General features: G+C 40.1%; 1 protein-coding gene across 5 annotated transcripts in view; it reads right to left on the reverse strand.

The window, feature by feature from the left end:
• LOC106867354 (uncharacterized) overlaps positions 1 to 23057 on the reverse strand; it is a 67791-nt gene that overhangs the window by 13249 nt on the left and 31485 nt on the right. For 3 of the 5 annotated variants that reach the window (XM_089338777.1, XM_089338776.1, XM_089338775.1), the window contains exons 2-16: positions 16637 to 20842; positions 14966 to 14990; positions 13323 to 13358; positions 12212 to 12282; positions 7600 to 7980; positions 6097 to 6177; positions 5622 to 5744; positions 4769 to 4912; positions 4153 to 4361; positions 3371 to 3513; positions 2861 to 2927; positions 2346 to 2428; positions 1892 to 1998; positions 954 to 1076; positions 314 to 415 (exon numbers count right to left, since the gene is read on the reverse strand). In XM_089338777.1, coding sequence (XP_089194903.1) covers positions 314 to 415; positions 954 to 1076; positions 1892 to 1998; positions 2346 to 2428; positions 2861 to 2927; positions 3371 to 3513; positions 4153 to 4361; positions 4769 to 4912; positions 5622 to 5744; positions 6097 to 6177; positions 7600 to 7980; positions 12212 to 12282; positions 13323 to 13358; positions 14966 to 14990; positions 16637 to 20842 — 5901 coding nt within the window. The remainder of the gene's footprint in view (positions 1 to 313; positions 416 to 953; positions 1077 to 1891; positions 1999 to 2345; positions 2429 to 2860; positions 2928 to 3370; positions 3514 to 4152; positions 4362 to 4768; positions 4913 to 5621; positions 5745 to 6096; positions 6178 to 7599; positions 7981 to 12211; positions 12283 to 13322; positions 13359 to 14965; positions 14991 to 16636; positions 20843 to 23057) is intronic. The other 2 variants (XM_089338778.1, XM_089338779.1) reach the window with 2 other exon arrangements.

A 23057-nucleotide genomic window follows, 5' to 3' on the forward strand; every position in this document is an offset into this window, starting at 1 on the left:
GGGAGTGAAAGAGATGAGGGAAAAGGGTTGATACAACTTGAACATCACAACATCTAGGACTGCAACCATAACAGCCTGGAAGGAGCATTTGCAAGAAACAGGGGCCACTAACACTCCTCTTCCTCCTTCTCTTTCTACACAAGTAGAGGCACTCATTCCTCTCCTCTTCCTCTTCTTCCACTTGTAGGGACACTAATACCTCCCCCATGATCAGGGGATACTATTCCCCTCCCACCCTTCCTTCTTTCACCCCCCTCACTCTGTCCCTTATTATAGTTGAGAATCCAGTCACTCCAAGAGTGAGTCCACTTACCTGGACATTGACGTCGGCTTTCCGCGTAGACAAGAGAAACTCCATGAGATCAATGTAGCCTCCTTTGGCAGCCATGTGCAGACAAGTCATACCATCTTCACCCTGCAACAAGAAACACACCAAATGGAACAACAATATAGAAACATAGGAGTGTATGTGTGTGTGTGTGTGCGTCTATGTATATACATATACACACACACACACACACACATATATATATATATATATATATATATATACACACACACACAAACATATATAAATGTATATACATATGCATATATATTCTTTTACTCTTTAACTTGTTTCAGTCATTTGACTGTGGCCATGCTGGAGCACTGCCTTGAAGGGTTTTAGTCAAACAAATCGACCCCAGGACATATTCTTTGTAAGCCTTGTACTGCTAAGTTACAGGGATGGAAACACATGGATGGGGTAAATAGAAACACCAGTACCCCAGGCTCAAAAAGGTATGTATATATATATATATATATATATATATATATATATATATATATATATATACATACATAACCCTAACTCCACATTATTTATGGGATGACCTAATACACACACACCTTGCTTTCACATCCATGTCCCACGCACGCAGGCACGCCACCCAAAATCTCCAACATCTTACCTTGACGTCGATCTGTGCACCTGCTTGCACCAGAAACTTCACGATGGGGAGGTGGTTATTCTCACAGGCATAGATGATTGCATTGTTTAATCGACCATCAACAATATGGATGTTGCCTCCTGCCTGTAGATATAAAGTGTAGAGATTGGTGTGTAAAGGAGTAGCTTAGTGTATAAATAGTGTAAATAGCTGTATAGGTTGGTGTGTAGAATGTTTTTATTACTGTGTAACTGTGTGTTCACTGGCATGTATTCATGCAATTAATTCACCAATCCACTGCAATAATCATTTAAAGTTCGTTTTCCATGCTGGCATGGGTTGGACAACTTGACAGGAGCTGGCAAGACCAGGGGCCACACAAAGTTCCACAGTCTGTTTTTGGCACAGTTTCAATGGTTGGATGCCCTTCCTAACACCAACCACTTTACAGAGTGTGGACTGGGGACTTTTTACATGGCACCATCACCAGTGCGTTTTATGTGGCACAAGGCTGGCAAGTGGGGGTGGGGTAAGTCAATTACATCGACCCCAGTACTCAACTGTTACTAATTTTATCAACCCTGAAAGAATGAAAAGTAAAGGTGACCTTGGTTGAATTTGAACTAATGTCGTTAAACATTTAATCTGTCTGGCATGCTAATGATTCTGCCAGCTTGATACCTTAAAATATAATAATAATAATAATCCTTTCTACTAAAGGCACAAGGCCTCAAAATCTGGGAGGAGGGGGTTAGTTGGTTACATCAACCCCAGTGCATAACTGGTACTTAATTTATCAACCCCAAAAGGATGAAAGGCAAAGTTGACTTTGGTGGAATTTGAACTCAGAACGTAGCGGCAGACAAAATACTGCTAAGCATTTCGCCTGGTGTGCTAACGATTCTGCCAGCTCGCTGCCTTAATAGCAACAACAACAACAACAATAAACATGTTCTTACTTGAATGAGCACATGTATGATAGCAAGATGACCATTAATTGCTGCAGCATGGACAGCTGTCTGGTCATCATTGTCTGGATCTCTCTTGTTGGGATCAGCTCCATCAACTACACAAAACAAACAAAACCACAACAATTACATCCTCGTTTAACATCAAAGCAATATGATAAAACAATATTTCATTCACATCAGTTATGGCCGAGTGGAGAACACCTTGCTTTGTAAGCACAAAGGGTGTGGGTTTGATCTCACTGCATGGCACCCTGGACAAACGTCTTTTATGATAATCTGGGTGCATCAATTGGGATATAAAAGAAAATCAATAACTTTACTCCAAACACTGAATCTTATCCACCCTCCCTCCCCCTCTCACACCATCACTACAATCACCCTCACCCCCCACACACGTAGCCCTTGACCAGCCAAACCCCCAAAGGCACACAAGTACACTTACCTAACATATAAATAACTTTGGCTAGATCACCTTCTTTACATGGATTATACAAAGATTTCGGTAAAGTTCGGTACTTTTTAGGTCTGAAACGGTAAAAGAGAACATTGGAAGGATTAGAGAGGCAGGTTTAAGACAATATCATCATCATCATCATCATCATCATCACCATGGATATTTTATATCACATGGTGAGGGATTAATAAATATGAAGCCATAATAAAATCAAACAATTATATATGTACACCCTCTATGCATTTTCAACTTCATTTAATTTGTGTGTGTGTGTGTGTGAGTTCCCTCTACAGGAATCTGCTCTGCCTCCCCTCTCATAGTAATCCCCTCGTCCCCTAGCATGCACTTCCCCACCTACTCTAGGGCTCGTATTCTTGCAAAAATCAGGGAGAATTCAGTTAAAGATACCTAAGGACCATTAAATAATGCCAGTAGTTGGGTAGGAGGGTCTTTACAAGGGACAGGCCCCTTAGTGAAGCAAAGTAACGCCAGCAAAACCTCACCTTTCTTGTTCCAAAATAGAAAAACATTTTTCTAAAATTTCTCTGTCTTTGCCTTTGGGAATTCCAGCTGAAAAAAATTGAATAAAGTACGTGAGATATTGAATAGATATCATCACCTCAATATAAAGTAATATATGATAGGAGAGGGAGATATTTGGTGGTATAGAAATTCTATACGGAGATAATTAGTGATGCAGGGCACTGCAATGAAATATAAGGAAGATAATGTAACATAACAGAACAACCGCTTAACCCTCTCGTGCTGTGTTCCTGGTATAGCAGAAATAGTCTAAATACAATCCCTACTGGATTCCCATTTAAGGGGTAATGAACAACACATGAAGAAAAAGAAGATAAAAATACTAAAAATAGACAACCAATCAGGTTACTAGTGAATAAAAACTGGGTATTTTACTAAAACCCCTTCAAAACTTTGATTTTTTTTTTAATGTTTTTCTTTTTCAAAATCAAATGAAACACAAATGGATGATGTTTGGCTGTAAAGATTACCTGAGGTGAATACAGTTGGTGATGAAGATGCTGACGGTTCAAATGTAACCTTCTTTTCTCCTTCCTCCACACTTGCTAACTTACAAGACTTCTTCTCTTGAGCTTTGTAAGTTTTTAAATGAATTGACAATTTCGCCCTTGATCTGTGAAGGGGAGAAAATATAACCACAGGTATAGCAATGAAAGTGTGATTATACAGCAGCAGTATGGAATGGATATTAATCTAGATACTGACATGTAATGAGAAGTATGGTGATGACAAAACTGACAAATCAATATTTATATCATATCATTTATCACACACGTTGAGATATCACATCAGCATAAACTCCACACATATAGCAATGAAAACATAACATGGATTTTGTGTGTATGTGTGTGTGTGTCTGTCTCAAGAAGACCCATCATCCACAGAAGAGGTGTTAAAGCCACTCCCCCAGGTGCAGAGGATTGGACTGCAAGAGTTGTGCTGGTGCCACATAAAAAAACACTTATGCTGGTGTCGAATAACAGCACTCGTGAAGTGCCACGTTAAAAGCACACACTGCAAAGTGGCTGGCATTAGGGAGAGCATCCAGCTGTAGGGACCAAGCCAAATCAGACTAGAATATGGTGCAGCTCCCCAGCTCTGGTCAAACTGTCCAACCCATGCCAGCCTGGAAAACAGATGTCAAATGATGATGATGCACACACACACACACACACACATGAATGTGTGCATGTGTGTGGGTACGAAGCAGGCAATGATGTTGAAACAAGAAGAAGAAGAATCTAATACTTACTTTGGTAACGATGGCTCCAACTGAGTAACTGTTTTCTCTTCTATCGTACTAATGATTCTCGGTTCGTTAAGAGTTAACATCACTTCATACTGTGACGACTCTTCTCCACAATGGGGACAGTAAGATTTGTTGTCAAGGAACAGCTGACACTGTTTGTGGAAATTGTGAATAGTAGAGCCACCTTGTTTCCGACACTGGTAGAAGCGTCCCTGAGCGAAAGGAAAACAATCGTGTTAAGAGTGTTGTTATTGTTGGCATTAATGTTGTTGTTGTTGGTGATGATGATGATGATGCTGTTGGTTTGTTGTTATTAAAACTTTTGTTGTTGTTGTTGTTGTTGTTGTTGTTAATGGTATTGTTGGGTGTTGATGTGTCAGCATCTGTACAGAAATAAATCTTGTCTGTGAAGTTATCACTTAAATACTGTGGGTCCCATTCATAATAATAATAATAAGCAATCTCTCCAAAAGCCCCCGCTGCTAGAAGGCAACCCATGCCTTGATTGGTGTTCCTTTCATTAGTTTTAAGAGAATAAGGGTGGGGAAGAGGTGATTTGGCTGCTATGTTTAGCAGCTCAGTCTACCCTGTAGATTGTGAAATAAGGCGGAGAGCTTACCTGCATACAGAAATGTCCACAGCCAGGACAACACTGGTGTTGTTTGAGAGACTGTCGGTGGAACTCACAAACTGCCATGAACGGGATCTTGATGGCTGGCCGTACTAACAGACTGTTGGTCACCTTGTTACAGCAACCCATCACCTGCAATTAATGAACATATGAGCTACAGGGTGATACATCACACACAGGAAAATGTACATAGGTAAATATACAGGTACACAAATACACACACACACATGTACATAGGAAACCACATACACAAAGTTTAACTATGTATGACTATATATAGGGAGAATTCACAAAAAAAAACAAAAGAAAAAGACAGGTGGTGTAAACAAACAGGTGTATTAGTTTAACGCTCGGGAATAGAGAAAGTCTTTAACATTTCGAGCCTACGCTCTTCCACAGAAAGGAACACAGAAAGAAACAAGGAGAGAAAAAAAGAATGAAGAAACATGCCTAAATTAATGGCTGTGTGTATCTATCTATCTATCTATCTATCTACATATATATATGTATATATATATATATATATATATATATATATATATATATATATATATATATATATGTATATATATATATATATATATATATGCACACACACATATATATATATACATTCACATAAACTTCCAAACATATATATTTATATTTACTAATGTGTGCATATACAAACGTGCACATCCACACATATAATGTAGATACACACAAATATACATGGAGTTCCATCAATTAGTATACACATTTACACACACACAGATAGACAAAGCAAATGACGAAGAAAGACAAAGATAGAAACAAAAAAAAAGAGAGAGAGAGAGGAATGGAACAAAGCAACCGAACGTACCTTGCCATCAATGGAATCTAAGGCTTGACAATACGTGACTGCAGGTAGTTTTTTAAATGTGACACCATTTATCTTACAACAACAAAGAGGAACAACAACTTGTGGTGATGTCACTGAATGGCCCTGAAAGTAGAACACAAAAATAGTGGAAAAACCCATTGTATAACTGGTACTTGTATATAATATATATTTCTATCTCTCCTCTTCATTATAGAGGTGTGTGTGTGTGTGTGTGTGTTCATATCTCACCTGTGTATATATATAAATCTCTTGTATATATCTCATTTGAATATATGTGTGTGTGTATATATGTCTCTCCTGTAGTGTATGTATGTGTAACTCTTATCTATGCATGTCTCCCCTATGGTGTGTTAGTGTATCTTGCTTTAATATGTATGAGTCACCCCAGGTGATGTATGTAGGTGTATGCATGCGTGTGTGTGCGCGTGCGTATGTGTGTGTGTATATATCTTACCTTGGTATGTATGAGTCTGCCCCGGGTGATGTGTGTATGTGCCTTCCCGCCTCTGTAAGGATGTGTCCAGTGTGGTGTGTGCTGCAAGTAGAAGAGTTATGTCCCTTACATCATGGTTACCACAATATCTGTCAGTTTTTGTCTTTTGGTTAGTTCCTACCCTACATTAACAATGGCACCAAACAGCCACCAACTAAGACTATTCTAAGCAAAACTAAGATAAGAGTAGCTACACGTCAAAAACAAAACAAAATAAATGCTATTGCATATACTTATTAGATACACTGTAAACAGCCGAATTACTGGTGTCTTAAGAAATCTTCAGCCATAGACTGCTGAAACGCCAGAGAAGTGGATCAGCAGCAGATGAGAAGCGTTTTCTGGTGCTAACAGTGAATTTACCAAAACCTGTCAGTCGTTTGCAACATCAGAGATTTGTTAATCACTATTTTTCTAGATCAGTAGAAGTGAAAAGTGTTTGATAGTGGGTGCTTACTACTGATGATATTCAAAGAAGCAGAAATCTGGATCTAACAATTCCACTGCTGCTGCTCAATATTTTTCATCTGCTGCTGATACACTTCTGTGCTTTTTAACATTTCTCAAGACAAATATCTCAGTTTTATGGCTTTCAATAGTATATGCATGCTAAGTAAGATCTTACAAAATGCTTTTCAGAACTCATACTGCTCCCGCTGCTAATAATTAATATGCCAAGTACTTTTCCTGTTGTTTGCAAATTAAATAAATATACACATACACACACAATATATATACATATATATATATATATATATATATATATATATATATATATATATATATATATATATATATATATATATTAATGTGTGTGTATGTGTATGTATATATATTAATGTATATGTGTGTGTATATATATATATTAATGTATATGTGTGTTTACATAATCATACAAGCAACATCATACATTTCCAGACATCCATGAAAACATGTCCAGCCACGAGGAAATATTACCACTTTGGTTGGAAACGGGAGGGTTGGTGACAGGAAGGGCATCTGGCCAAAGAAAATCTGCCTCAAGAAACTCTGCTAGGCACGAAGAAGTATGTGCAACTGAACAGGGTACCCTAATACTAAGAACTGAACAGGGTACCCTAATACTAAGAACTGAACAGGGTACACCCTAATACTAAGAACTGAACAGGGTAACCTAATACTAAAAACTGAACAGGGTACCCTAATACTGAGAACTGAACAGGGTACCCTAATTCTAAGAACTGAACAGGGTACCTTATACTGAGAACTGAACAGGGTACTTTATACTGAGAACTGAACAAGGTACTGAAATGCCAAGAAGTGAACTGAAAAGAGAATGTAAAATGAAGTGACTTGCTGAGAAACAGAATGAAAGAGCATTGAACAGATTTGAACTCCGGACTTGATGGTGAGTAGCTGATACTCCATGCCGTGTCTGACAGTCAAATAAATGTAAAGAGGGAGATATAAGCCAGCTTTACTTACCCTATTTCCTTTGGCAGACACCACTTCATTCAACACTAAATGGTTGTTTTCAAGTGTTTTTGGTGGGGTAGGAGGTAATGCTACAGTGTTGGGACCCAGCAGTGACCTCAGGCCAGGGGACGTCAACGATGTCGAAGGGGTGGAATAAATAGGAGCAGCAGCAACCATTTGGCCAAGGATCGATACTTTCGCTCCCTCGCTGGTCATAACCACATTAATGGGTGTTGTGGGGGGGTTGGGCAGTGTGCGGTAACTGGAAGTACTTGTGATGGAGGAGGTGGTGTTGGTGGTCGTCGTGATTGTCGTCGGCGTCGTCGTTGTGGACGTCGTTAAGGGGCTCGAAGGTGGCGCTGCTGCTGTTGTTGTTATTGCTGCTGGCTTCTACAAGAGAAACACAGTGTAGAAGAAAAAAGAGACAATGTTGAAGTTGTCAACTTGAATGATTGTTGTTGTTTAGATGCAGGTCAGCACTGATCCAGCAGACCTGTGATCAAAAACATCCTAGCCATGACCATCCCTACTTTACTATTTTTTGACCTTCTTTTAACTAAGATGGTTAGTCCCCATTACTTTGAAAGGGGCAGAAGGTGGGTTTCCAAGTGCCTCAGGTGGATATATATTCCTCCCTGGATGGGATGACAGTCCATCACAGGGTCACTCACTTTCACCAGCTGAGTGAACTGGAGCAATGTGGAATAAAGAGTTTTGCTCAAGAACACAACATACCACCCAATCCGGGAACTGAAACCACAACCTTGCAATTGTAAGTCCAGCACTCTAACCACTAAGCCATGCACCTCCACTTTGACCTAAGATACTAAGAAGGAATTTAAGAGAGATTAGGCAGCTATTTCTAGCATTATCAAGAAACAACATAGAAACTGCTTCATTTAGAGTTGTAGCCCAACGGTTAATTACACCTAAGGATATAAATCCAGAAAAGAAGTTACAGAACTGAACAGAAAGGCCAAACTACATCAAAGATCAATCTTCCAAATAAACAGAAATATTCTATAAACAAATAATTGTGTTCATTAATGAGTTTGTTAACCGTTTTGTTAACAAAGCTATATTGAAACACACTGCCACAGTTTTAATTAATTTTTAAAATAATGAAGAATTTGGTGAAATAATTTTGTCGTTAATAAGTTGGTGTTTGGAACATAATCAACATGAAGTTTTGATGGAAGGTTTTAATTAAGATCACTTCAAAACAGGAAGTTTATAATATGGTTCCAGGGACACTCTCAGACAGCTTGGTATTAAAAAGATTAAAGAGATAAATATAAGCTGCAAACAGAGCTGAAATAAGTATCAGCCTACCATATTTCTACTGGAATAATCTGCCTTTGTTTCAATTTGATTTTGGAAATAATAAGGAATCTAATACAACAACTTTGTCATAATCAATCTTGTGTTTGGAACTTTTTTATGCAAGGGTTTCGTTTAGATCATTTTATAACATGATGTTTGTATCCTAGGATCAGGAACAGTCTTAGTAAAGTTGATATCAAAAGGGGTCAAATGTTTTATTTGATATCAAAAGGGTTGAAATGTTTTATATAAAAGATAGGAAAAGATGACAAGGTGACACAGCAACAACAAAAACAGCAACAACAGATATCGTAAGATTAACGAGTGTTATAATGTGGCATGTGTTTGGTGTGCAGCCTCAAAAAAAGAGTCTTACAATGCGACAAAAATCCATGTAGGATAATAAATGAGCCAAAACAACAACAAGAGAAACCTGAAGATATCTATTCTCTGAAATCCAAAGAGGATCTGCCAATTTGGCTAACATTCAGTATCACATACACACAGTGGTAGAGTCCATTATAGCTGAATTACATCCCCATTTATATAAACAACAACAGCAACAGCAACTGCAGACTACTGGAACTAATGGAAGTTAGAGAAGGGAGGCAAGTACTAAGCAGGAAAAAAAGAAAGAAAAAAATAACAACGAAACTGTCAGAGAATCACAACCGAGCACAGAGCAGCCAGCTTGGGCAAACCTGTTGCTCCACGGCCTCGGGTTGACCAGCGTGCGCGCGCGCTTACTGTCACAAATACACAGGTGAAATAAACGCCACAAGGGGAGCTAACTCCTTCGACAGACCCGAATCTGAATCCCTAAACCAAGATATTCGCCAAATAACAAGACTAAATACTGAGGTCGATCTGATTAAAACCTTTGAAAGTGGTGCCCCAGGGTGGTACCAGTTCAATTAACAGAGACCAATAAAAAGAAAAAATGAAAGATATGAATCCTTCTTTCACTGAGAAATCCAATTGTCTGTAGGGGATGGAGATACTGTCTGTTTGTCTGGGTGGGTAGGTGGGTGGGTGACCATTGCTTTTTTTTTCCAAATAAACACGGGTTGAAAGGGGACATATTTGAGGCAGATTTTGACCAGCCAGAGGATCTCCCTGTCACCAACACTTACCTGTTTTTCAAGTGAGGAACATTATTTATTCCTGAGGTCTTCGAAAGTTATAAAGTTGACAACATAAGTAAATACCGTTTACCATTTTGTTTGAATGGTACCCTGCAATGCCAAGTCATGCACAGGTAACTTCTGAGACACACAGATACACACATATAGCCTTATCATCCTCACCATCATTTAACGTCCATTTTACCATTCTGGCATGGGTCAGACGATTTGACAAGACCAGAGGAGTCAGAATGATGCACCAGGTACTAAGTCTCCTTTAGCACGGTTTTTACAGCTGGATGCTCTTCCTAACACCAAACACTTCACACACACGCACACACACACACACACACACACATCTGAGACAAGCTTCTACAATTTATATCTGTGAAATTCCCTTATATGGCATTACTTGGCCCAGGACTATAGTAACACATTAGCAGATACTTGTGCAATTTGTCATGCAGTGAGACTGAACCTGAAACCATGTAGTTGGGAAGTAAACTTCATAAGCAAACAGCCACGCCTGAACTAGTGCATGTGTGCATGCACGTGTGTGTGTGTATGTGCGTACATGTGTGTATGTGTAAATACCACACAGAGAAAGTGTTGCCGTTAGGGACGTCTATCTTCTGCAATGCTCACAGATGTTGGATGGGTTTCACAGCATTTCTGTCAAGGTTCCGTATCAAGTTGGCCTTCCTATCACCACCTTGTTTACTCCATAAGCTAAGTATATCTTATCATGTCTTATCATATCACAGAGATGTTGTCTGTGAGAAGAGTACAGAGTCCACTATTTCTCTTGCATCAGTCTATTTCTCAAAAAGCACAATCGCAAATATAAGCGACCATAGTGGGTTTCCTCTGCAGGATTTCTGTAGTGAAGTTATTCAACAAGGTGCATAGACCAGAGATGAAGGAGTCTCCCCGTGTGGTGCCTCTACTTCTCCGTATTGAGAGGTCACAGCTTCAGTACAACAAACAAGTGATTAGAAAGTCAGAGGAAAGAATTGCAAGACAGATTCTTCAAGCCGAGCCAACCAATAGGAAGCCTAAGAGTAAGCCAAGAACGAGGTGGTTGGATAATAGTCAAAGCCTCAGTCGGTCAAGCCTGGGAATCCAAGTGACATTTTCTTCTGATAGGAGCGAATGGAGGAGGTACGTGAGGACTCTACCCTCACAACTCTCCAAAGGACAGCAGCTAGAGAAAATGGGTGGACGGAGTTGCTGCTCATTTCAACCCATTTCCTTCAGGCAACTTACAAAGTGCCCCTACCTTCGGTTTCTTCTTTTTTTTTACCCCCATCTGGCATCTACATGCCTTTCCTATCACCAACCTCTAACATATCCCCAGGCATTAATACAGTTCAGTGCAGTAGGAGGAAAAGACATTGTAAAAAACAAAATGAGGTTTTGTTCATGGAGACCAAAAACTCTGTGAGTGGATTTCAGAGATGGAAACTGAAAGAAGCTCCCCACGTGTGTGTATGCATGTGCAGATATATGTTTGTATCTTCCTGTCATACACAAACAGTGTCTTTTGTTCCCGATTTTCCAGGAGAAATACTTCTGGCCACAGGGAAATATTAGTGTGTCTAGAAACAGGTGAGGATTAGCAAGAAGAAGGGCAACTGACCATAGAAAATCTGTCTCAACATCTTTCATCCAACTTGTGCAAGCATGGAAAAGCAGATGTTAAAACAATGATGATGATGAACTGCAGCATAGAAGGGTCCATTTCACAGGGTCCACAATGCACCAGAATGTTTTTCGTGTGCAGCTGCACCAGTACATGTGCAACTCCTCTACAGCAAAGCATTTCTCTGTTTCAAAACGATTTTAATGCTAAATTTGTTTTTGTTTTTTTTTCGATATATTCTAACTGATGTTTTTAAATCTAATGATGAGTCAGAACATGTTTAGGGGCTTCAGTGAGTGTGACATGGATTGAGAAAAGTTGAGAGAGAGAGAGAGAGAGAGAGAGAGAGAGAGAGAAAGAGAGAGAGAGAGAGAGAGAGAGAGAGATGACCAGAGGAGGAGAGACAGAGAAAAACAGAGATGGACAGAGGAGGAGAGAGAGACAGACAGAGAGAGAGAAACACATGCAAAGAAGAGAGAAAGAGAGGAGAGAGAGAGAGAGATTTCTAAATGGCAACAACAAGGATACTAACCTTTGTTGAATTTTTAACAGTGTTTGATTTTGATCCCAAAACCACAGTTTTTGGTGAAATATTCTGTAAACCTGGAAACAAAAGAATGGAAACCATTTTTTAAAAACAAAAAAAAAAAACCAACAACATGAATAGAAGGATCTCTAGAAGAATTTAAAACCGAAAACCACAAGTCTAAGAACTGGAGACATCTGGCTGGTGGAACAGCCAGGGCTGAATGTGATGGAATGGAGAATAATCACATCATAGCAAACACATTTGTGAAGCAGTGCTTGTAGATAATCTTAAACCAAACGGGAGTCTTAAGAACTGAAGACATTCTCTAGATCGTTGATGGAATGGCTGGTGGGGCACGATTTGGACAGAACATGGTTCAGACCATCACAGCAAATATGTCTGTGAAGCTCTCCAGGGATTTGACCCTGACCTGTCTCTAAAGCGAAGGTGTATGACTTAGTGGCTAGGGTGCTGCACACAGGGTCACAACATTAAGGCTTTGATTACGGGACCAGGAGATGTGTGTGTTTTTAACCCTTCAGCATTCAGATTACTTGTGTCAAGTGCAATACTTATTTATTTACATTGTCTTGAATTAATCCTGGATTATCTCGTAGCTTTAAGATTTCAATGATGTGATTGTTTGCTTCTAGTGACATTGTAGGGTAGGTGTGAGAGGCTGAATCTGGTTGGTTTGAACATAAAACAGGTAGAACAATTGGGCTGGATATGGCCAGTTTAAAAGCTAAAGGGTTAAGCAAACACTTCATTTCCACATTGCTCTGTGATCACTTTGACATGACGTGTGGCACACTGTGCCACCTGTACGGGTCATGTCAGCTTCATGCAGGAAGTCAATGCACAGCACAAACATTTGATCCCTATAAACAAATCATTTGGGCAGGTCATTCAGCAAGAAGTTGCAGACCCCTCATCAGCCATTTAAGACAGGAGACTCCACCAAGAGTGAGAGGAGGAGAGAGAGAGAGAGAACGATAATGTGTGTATGTGTACATGCACACACACAGAGTTGAAGTTTCCTTAATCAAGACAGTTAACTCTACCTCTCCACAACCAATCCAACTCTAACAAAGGACCAAACGCAGTAACTTACTTTTTTTTAACTCAGGTAATTTGCTGCCACTGTTCTCTGTGGAATAAAGAATTGCAGAGGTGAGGTGCAGTGTCGATTGAGAAGATTCTATGGAAAGGCAGGTTGGGAAGAATCATGGCTAAGATACAGCGGAGATCAAGAACAGAGAAACACACACTCTAAATATATCTTTCTTACACACACACACACACACATACACACATCACATAAAACATGTCACTAAACTCTAGCAGTATACACATATATACACAAGCCACATACCTAACAATGACATAAGCATACACACAAACACACACATCACTAAAACCAGAGATGCTTCCGTTGGCAGAATTACTTGCACTGCTTAGCAACATTGCTTCTAACTTTACGTTCTGAGTTCAAATGCTGACAGGCCAAACTATTTTTCATCTCACCATGAAATAAGGATAACATAAAGTAGTACTAACATCAATGTAGTTGATTTGCCTCTTCCCCTCAAAATTGCAGGCTTGGTGCCAAAGTTAGAAAGATTATTATTATTATTATTATTATTATTATTATTATTATTATTATTATTATTTTTATTATTTTGCATGAGAGAGCAGCACACACCATTGAAGTATATTTATACAAAGCCCAGTATCCCCGTTATGACTACCCATCTGATAAGGGTACACCAGGCACATGCATCACAACCGTATGTGTGCAACATGGTGATCTCATATCAAGATAAAGAGGGCATGACCTTGCAAGTGTGGGCCCAGATAGAATTTTCTTCAGGTTGTGTAACCCATGCTGCTCAAAAAGTTTGTTTAAGGATGATGAACAGAACACCCATGTTTCCAAAGGTGAATTATCCAAACCCCAAAGAATTCCTCTCAACACATGGCTATGATGCTCCTCCACTACTTCTGCTCGTGATACGAGATGCACATATCGCCAGCCACCAAGGGATATGCTCAATTGTTCTTCCTGTATCTTTCATCAACAACTTCATCATCATTGCTTCAACTTCCCATTTTCCTCTTCTTGTATGGATCAGACAGAATTCATTGAGGTAAGAATTCCTACAGCCTGGTGCCTTTCTGGTTGCCAATCATCCTGCATTGCCAAGTAAGATTATATTTCCCTATGGCAACACGACCCATGGCTAAGTGGTTAAGAAATGTGCTTCCCAGCCACATCATTTCAGGTTCAATCTCGCTGCATGATACCTTGGGCAAATGTCCTCTACAATGCACCAGGTTGAATACTGCTCTGCGAATGAAGTGGTAGACAGAAACTCTTTGGAAGCATACTGTGTGTGTGTGTGTGTGTGTGTCTGTGAATGATAATGTTGATATTTCATGGTTTCCCATGGTTTCTCTGAGCAAAATAATGGTAATGTTAATAACCAGTCAGTCTGGGCTTTTGAAAACTCATGAAATATTTTTTTAAATGTCTTGCTTGAAAGACAAGGATTGGCAACAGGAAGTGGATCAAATTAAGATCCCCTTCTAACTTACATAAGCACACAAAAATTAATATTAAACAAAGAAATGTACAAAGATAAAAATATATAGACATCTTGTTATACTATGTAGATGGTGAGCGAGGATGTATAAAGAGGTAAAACAGTGTATATAACAGGTGTGTGTATGTGCGAGTGTATAAGTCAAACTTACCTTTCCCACAGTCATCCATTTTATGCTGGAAAGAAAAAGAAATCATGTAGATTAAACCTTATATTTATTACAACATTCCATTTGTATAAACAGAAACCCCTTCAGTCCAAACCCCGCCTCCCGATAGGTGAAAATCCGCAAAGTAGAAACAATACTGTACTGTATATTTTTTTTTATTATTCTCATAATTTGTATATATTTTATTATACAATGGAAAACACCCCCACAGAGGAATCGATGTAAGCTTAAATAAGAAAAGGCGACAGGTGAACCACAATATGGTGAGGGACTACTGTATATATATACACACACACACACACACATTAATATGAACATACATGTATGTCAATATATATATACAGCCTTATATATATTATTTTATTGAAGCTGAAACAATCCTCACAAAGTGTGTTGTTAGTGGTGAGTTTCATGTCACTGCTTAACATAATTGTCTGATGAGTGATGTGAAACTTGTAGCAGCACCCAGTTTGTGAAGATTTTTTTCAGTTTTAATAAAATAGTACTTTACTCTACCTTTGGTATTCCAGTATTATTATTTTTTTTTTTCTTTCCACTTTATTTTGCACCAATGTGCTTACTTGTGTGTGTGATGACAGAGAAAGATTTGGAAGAAATACCATCCCTGCCATGTCTAGAGGAGAGTTGTCTCAGCTGTAATCTATGGATTGTGGGTAGGAGGAAGTGAGGAGGAGGACATGATATAAGGGGTGAGACAGGAAGTGAGGTAAGAGGTGAAGTAGGAGGAGGTGGTAGGGCTGAATGTGGATGTGTGGGTAGAGGGTGGTGGGGAAAGGTCAGAGTGAGCATGTGCAGAGAGAGGTGTAGGTCAGTCAAAGTGCAAAGAGAAGGGTGGACGGTGGGGGAGGGGTAACCACCACTGTCCTCCATTATACATATTTATGATGTGACATGGTTGTGGTTTTTTGTTGTCAGTGGAAACAAAGTGGAGATATGAAAGGTCAATGACGAGGTTAAAGTTTAAACTGGAGTGAGGGGGGGAGCTATTGACTATTTGCTTCTAGGTGGACAAGCCTTAAATAAGGACCCTCCCCCCTAACTTCACCCACCCCACACACACTTCAGGGACAGGTAACTGTTGATTCAACAACTGAATCCTCCTCATTGCCAAACAATACAGATCCACCAATAACCATATTCATCATCATTTAACCCTTTTCATACCAACCCACCTAAGATTGCCCTTAGGTCTATCGTATAAACTGCTTTAAATTTATCTAAATTAAAACTTACCATTAAAATTCCAACTCAATTTATGTCCCAAACATCAGCTTAATATCAACAAAGTTATTTTACTATAAACTTCATTAATTTTTAAATTGATCGAAAGAAAAACAGTGTTATTTATGATCGGAGTGTTGACTGGGCAGCCCAGAGCTATAGTATAAGATACTTGCTCAAGGTGCCACACAGTTGGACTTGAACCCAAAACTGTGTGTGTGGGAAGTAAACTTCTGCACCTATTACAAAATCTAAATGAATAACATGTTTAGATTTTGGTCGCACGTCTTAAGTTGCCCCATTTTGTAGACACAAACAATCCTTCCAAACGCTGAAACAATTCCATTTCCATGCATTTTGCATAAAGGATTAACAACTTCTTTGTAAATAGAATAGCAAAAAGGAACTTACCGTAATATCTATAACTCTGTCTGCTTCTTTGAGTAGATAAGGCGCCGATTGATGTGCTGCTGTGGTGTTGTGAAATTCTTTAGCAGCCAGTTGTTTGGCCTGGCTTTCTCGAAGAAGTTCTGCAACAGTCTTGCCAGTATGGCCACTTTTTGTCGAAGATCTTCTGTGCTGAGACGGCACCCTACTTCGCCGCAAATGTGGCATGATTGGGCCAGAATTCTCTTCTTTAGCGGTGGCCACCGTGTGACTCTTTTTAGTCAACAGTTCCAAAATAGTGGATGAGTTTTTTATTACAGGACTTGCAGTGTTAATTGTCTTTTTGGTATCACACTCGACTGGCTCTAAAGAAGGGGTTTTCTCTGGCAAATCTTCACCATCTCGCGAGACAACATCATCATCATCATCTTCATCATCGTCATCGTCATCGTCCATGTCGTCCTGACCAGAATTTTCATTGTTACGTTTAAAAATTTTTTTCCGTTTTTTGTTAGGGAGATCGTATGTACCCCACCGTCTTTTCCGAGGACGGATGCTCTTAGATCGACTGTTTTCCGAGTCAGACAGGGAAAGGGGTTCGTCCTTATCAGGGAAATCAAATTTCGAGGAATTCACTTTGCTGATCTTTAAGGGGCTTGCGGGGGGAGATTTTGGTGAGGAATTGTAAGAATTTTCAATCACAGGTAACTTAATTCTGATATTGGCAATCGGGGCAAGGTTGACAGTCTTTACATAATGGTTTGATTGGTTAGCTGGGGTACCTGATTTCCGGGCTTTTGGGGTCGGCTTGCTCACCTGATCTACTGGAGCCGGCAGTAATCCTGAGGAAGGGAGCTGAAAAGCAGGAGTTAAAGATGGTGGCGTTGTAGGAGGGGAGGAACGTGTGTCAGAGGTGGAGACCTCAGGTAAAATGTGTAACGGACTGTAGGAAGATGAAACAGCAACAGGAGGAGGAGGAGGAGGTGGAGCAGAGAGAGCTTGTTTCTCAGTGAGACTAGTGTCATGCTTCTGTAGGTTGGTGGGGCAGTTAGCAAGGGCACTAAAAACAGGGGAAGTTCTTGAAGTCTGTTGACTGACCTTGGTTTCGGTAACCAGCGTCTCCTCACGTTTCCCTTCTGATGCAATAACATCCAAGGGTTGTGTTGGTTGGGGAACGAGAAGGAGCGGGAGAGCTGGCGGTAGTGGTGGGGTAGGCTGGTGTTGCAATGACAGTGGTTTGGATGATAATGAAGAGGCTAGTAATGGAGAAGATACAAACAGACTTTCTAATTCGTTCTTCCTCGCACTTTCTTTATCATTACTGGCACCATCCTTCAGACTAGTCATAACACTTTTCCTGCTGCTGCTGTTATTATTATTATTATTATTATTATTATTATCATCATTATTATCATTGGTTTTAATTTTAGTTTTACATTTGCTGCTGCTGCTGCTGCTTTTGGCAATGCTGTGGTTGCTGTTGATGCCTTTAGCTTTGTTGCTGACACTGTTGTTGTTGTTGGTGGTGGTGGTGGTGGTGGTGGTGGTGGTGGTGGTGGTGTCGGTGTCGTTCTGTTTCTGTGATGTCTTCTCATCTGTTGCCTTTGTGGCAATAAGGAGAGAATTATTATCATCATTATTACTACTACTACTACTGCTGCTGCTGCTGCTGCTGCTGCTACTGCTGCTGCTGCTGCTACTACTGCTACTGGCGGTGGTGGTGGTGGTGGTGGTGGTGGTGGTGCTGCTGCTGCTGCCCTCTACTCCAGAATCAGAAACACAAATAACAAGAGCACTGTCGTCTCCAAAGTCTTCCTCCGGTTGTGTCAAGGTGTTGGAAACAGCAGCAGGACATTCAAGGTCTCCCACCGGTGAGCTATCACCATCACCACCACCATCACCACCATCATCGTTTTCATTATCACCACCACCACCACCACTACTGCTGGGACCTTGTGTCTTTGTGTCAGTCATTTTAGTAAGGAAACTCGTGATGAAAGTCTGTGAGGGTAGCACCACAGGTGCAGGGCTCGGGGACGCGGGTTTTGGGGAAGGGGGTTTCATGCTCTCTTGGCTGCTCTTAAGAACGGTGAACAAAGGCTCTGGTGGAGAAGACGGTGGAGGACTTGCTGTGGCAGCAGGCATTTTCATGTTCTCAACGCACGTCAAAATAGGGGGCGGCGTACACGACAGCAAGCGGGGTTGGTCACTGCCCTCGCCAACTCCCTCCACCCCCTTCTCGTCAGCATTGCTGTTATCATAAAGGCCTATATCGCTGATTTGGGGATAACCGTTGCCACCAGTGTCACTACTACTACTACTACTACTACTACTACTGCTGCTGTTGCTGCTGTTGTTACCTGCATTATTGCTGCAGTTGGTCACATCACCACTGCTGTTGCATGTGTCTCCAGCGAAAGTTATCGGAGAGAACAGAGCATCTCTAACAACCTCTGTAACAACATCCCCTGAGTAAACCGCAGCAATGGTCGCAATTGGAGGGTCTAGGCCTTGGTTGTTGCAGTCGCTGTCATCGTTGTTGCAGGTGTTGCTATCAATGCTGATGATGTTACTGCTGTCTTTGTCGATGGGGCCGGTGGTGGTGGTGGTGGTGGTGGGGCAGCTAGCGGTTGTGGTGGTGGTGGTGGCAGTGCAGCTACTACCTGTGTTGATGGTGGTGGTATTGGTGCAGTTAAAGCTGATGTTGATGTAGCTAGGGCTGCTGCTGCTGTTAAAGACTGGTTCAGTTGAAACAGCACCAGAGAAAGTGACAGCTGTCATAGTAGTAGTGGGGGTAGAGGTGATGGTGGGGGCAGTGGTGATGGTGGTGGTGGAAGTGATGATGGGAGTGGTGGTGGCGGTGGTGGTAATGGTGGTTGTGGCAGTGGTGGTAGTAGTAGCAGTAGTAGTAGTAGTGAGGGCCACAGCACTGAGAGGAGAGAAAGATCCTGTGGCAACCATTCCAGTTCCACTGTTGCTCTGTTTCTCAGAACCGGTCATTTCACTGTCACTACTCCCCACAGGAGAACTGGTCATTCCAACTGTGCTGTCCTCTACATCAGCGTTAACCATTCCAATATCGCTCCTCTCTATATGAGAACTGGCCAATCCAATATCGTTCCTCTCCATATCGGAACTGGCCTCTTCAATTGTGCTCCTCTCAGAATGACAATTGGCCATTCCTAGACCGCTGCTCTCTACATTAGAATTAACCATTCCAATACTGCTTTCGAGATGAGAATTGGCCAAACCAATAATGGAACTACTCTCTGTCTCAGAATTGGCCATTCCAATATTGCTACCATCCATATGAGAACTGGTCATTCCAATGTCATTCCTCTCCATATGGGAACTTCCCATTCCAATATCATTTCTCTCCATATGAGTATTAGCCATTCCAATACTGCTGCTGTCCATATGAGAATTAGCCATGCCAATGGTGCTTCTCTCCATGTGAGGATTGACCATTCCAAAGTTGCTGCTTTCCATATGAGGATTGGTCATTCTGTATGCACTGTTCTCCATATGAGGATTGACCATTCCATAGTTCCTATTCTCCAGATGAGAATTAACCATTCCAAAGTTGTTCTCTCTATGAGAATTGACCAGTCCATAATTACTGTTCTCCATGTGAGAATTGACCATTCCATAATTACTGTTATCCATATGAGAACTAACCATTCCAAAGTTCCTGTTCTCCATGTGTGAATTCACCATTCCATAATTGTTGTTCTCCATATGTGAGCTAACCATTCCAAAATTACTGTTCTCCCTATGAGAATTGGCCAATCCAAAATTACTGTTTTCCCTGTGAGAATTGACCATTCCAAAATTCCTGCTCTCCATATGAGAATTAACCATACCAAGGGTGCTGTTTTCCATGTAATTTGCCATTCCGATGTTGCTGCTATCCCAATGAGAATTTGCCATTCTAATGTTGCTATTGTCTCGATGATAATTGGTCATTCCAGTGTTGTCTCTGTGATAATTGGGGAAATACATATTGTCGACAACCTGCAATCTGTTGATAGGATCATTGTTTGGCGCCACTGAGCACAAGTTGGTTGGAAACGAAAGTTGGTTTCTATCAAAGTCTGCTAAACCATTGTCCCCGTTCACAGACTTCATTATTCCTTCCGAGTAGACAGTTTTGATGTCTTTGACAATGCTGTCCGTCTGTAAGAGGTCTGTGGCTATCTCATCCTTCTTCACAGCGCCCACGTCTCCAAACTGAAACACAAAAATAAAAAAGAACAAAATTAAATATATAATAAATAAAACAAAAATATATAACAAACAAATATAAATACATAAATGAAATAAATAAAAATGTATAATAAACAAATAAAAACAAATATAAATATGATGCTTGCTTCCCAACCACATGGTTCCAGGTACAGTCCAACTGTCTCAGGCCTTGTGAGTGGATTTAGTAGACGGAAACTGGAAGAAGCCCATCATATACATATATATATATATATATATATATATATATATATATATATATATACGTGTGTATGTATGCATGTATTTGCATGCCTGTGTTTGTCTCCTCCCCTCACCATCGCTTGACAACCAATGTTGGTGTGTTTATGTCCCCCATAACTTAGCAGTTATGGGGGATACTAGGCTTACAAAAAAATAAATCCTGGGGTCGATTTGTTCGACTAAAGGCAGTGCTCAAGCATGGCCACAATCAAATGACTGAAACAAATAAATTAACTCCCACACTTGAAAAGTGCTGGCTTTGTGCCTAGTAGCTGCTGGTGGTGGTGGCAGTGTATATAGGTGTGTGTGTGTGTGTGTGTGCATGCGTAAGTAATTTAAAAGTGTATTGCTAATACCAAGGAAGCGTGCCCAATCGGTTTGTGTAACAGCATCTGGCTTGCCGAAACATGGATATGGTATATATAGTAAAGCACTTATTATAATTACAAATGTTATCAGTTATTGTTATCAAAATGTGTGGGTCCAAAATACTTTTTTCAAAATAAAAATTACCCAGTTAATATAATCAAAAGCTTTAGATACTGTTATCTTCTGCTTAATGTTATCAGCTGGTTATTGTATCAAAATGCTTTTATATTCAAGTCATCACAACACTACGCTTGTGTGTGAGAGAGAGACTCTGTGTGTGTGTGTGTGTAACAGTTTGAATACTGTTGATATTATTGTAGTTTGCGTTGTTCTGTCACATAACACTTCAATAAAATTCCTAATGGAGAATATACAACTAAAATGTTCCTTTGAGTGTGGTGCTCTAGCATGGCCAGTCTAATAACTAAAACTAATATAATATAAAAAGAAAAACATTTACTGGTGGTGTTGGAGTTAATTTCCACCCCACAAGACACCCCAACATCATACTTGTAAATGGCAGTGTACATACGCACATACTTTATACTATACGTACAGTCAATTCAATTGACTACAAAAACAGCCCTACCTACCCTATGTCTTCCCAACCAAATGGTTCTGGGTTCAGTCCCACTGCAGGGGAACTTTGGCAAGTGTCTTTCTTCTGGTATAGCCTTGGGCCAACCTATGCAAGTGAGAGGATTCCATAGACCAAAATTAAAAGAAGTTCTCATGTATGTATGTGTATGTATACACACACGACTGAAGAAGTAAAAAGGCAATGCAAGATCTGGCAACTCCAGCCAGGGCCACCACTCACTCTGCCATGCAATCAGTGCCCAAGACTGTTCCATTCCCAACTTGGCCTTCTGAACCATGTCAGGTTAAAGCATCACAGAGGCACCACATGAACTAGACTCATACACAGGTGGTGCCAATAACAACAACAACAACAATACATATATATATATATATATATATATATATATATATATATATATATATATATATATATATATATATATATATATATATATATATATATATCAGCGTTTCCTAACCGGGGTTCCCTGGAACTCCAGGGTTCCGCAAAAGGTTCCATGGGGTTTCGCGAAAATGAGTGAGATAATCTAGTGCTAATTTCATGATATATAAGTATATATTTATAAATATATATTTACCACGTGAACTACGATGAAAAAATGAGAAAGATATGGGATATAATTTTTTTTTTGTGCAGGGGTTCCTTGAGACATGCAATTTATTTTAAGGGTTACGCAAAGGTACAAAGGCTGAGAAACACTGACACACACACACACACATGCATATACATCTCATTTAACATACACAATTTACAAAAGGGTTACAAATGGTTTCATCCATTCGAGATGGCATGTCATATAAATCTGCCAAGCATGTATTGTATCTGCAAAGCATGAAATTATTTGCATCTGTTTTTGAAATTGTGCACATTAAATGATATCTTTTTCTCCCTGGATGGAGTTCTTATTGCTTTGTTGATCCCACCTATAATGGAACTACACGTGTGTATATGCATATGTGTGTGTGTGTGTGTGTGTGTGTTACT

The sequence above is a fragment of the Octopus bimaculoides genome, chromosome 21 (assembly GCF_046866305.1).
Source record: "Octopus bimaculoides isolate indiv1 chromosome 21, ASM4686630v1, whole genome shotgun sequence".
Classification (NCBI taxonomy): domain Eukaryota; kingdom Metazoa; phylum Mollusca; class Cephalopoda; order Octopoda; family Octopodidae; genus Octopus; species Octopus bimaculoides.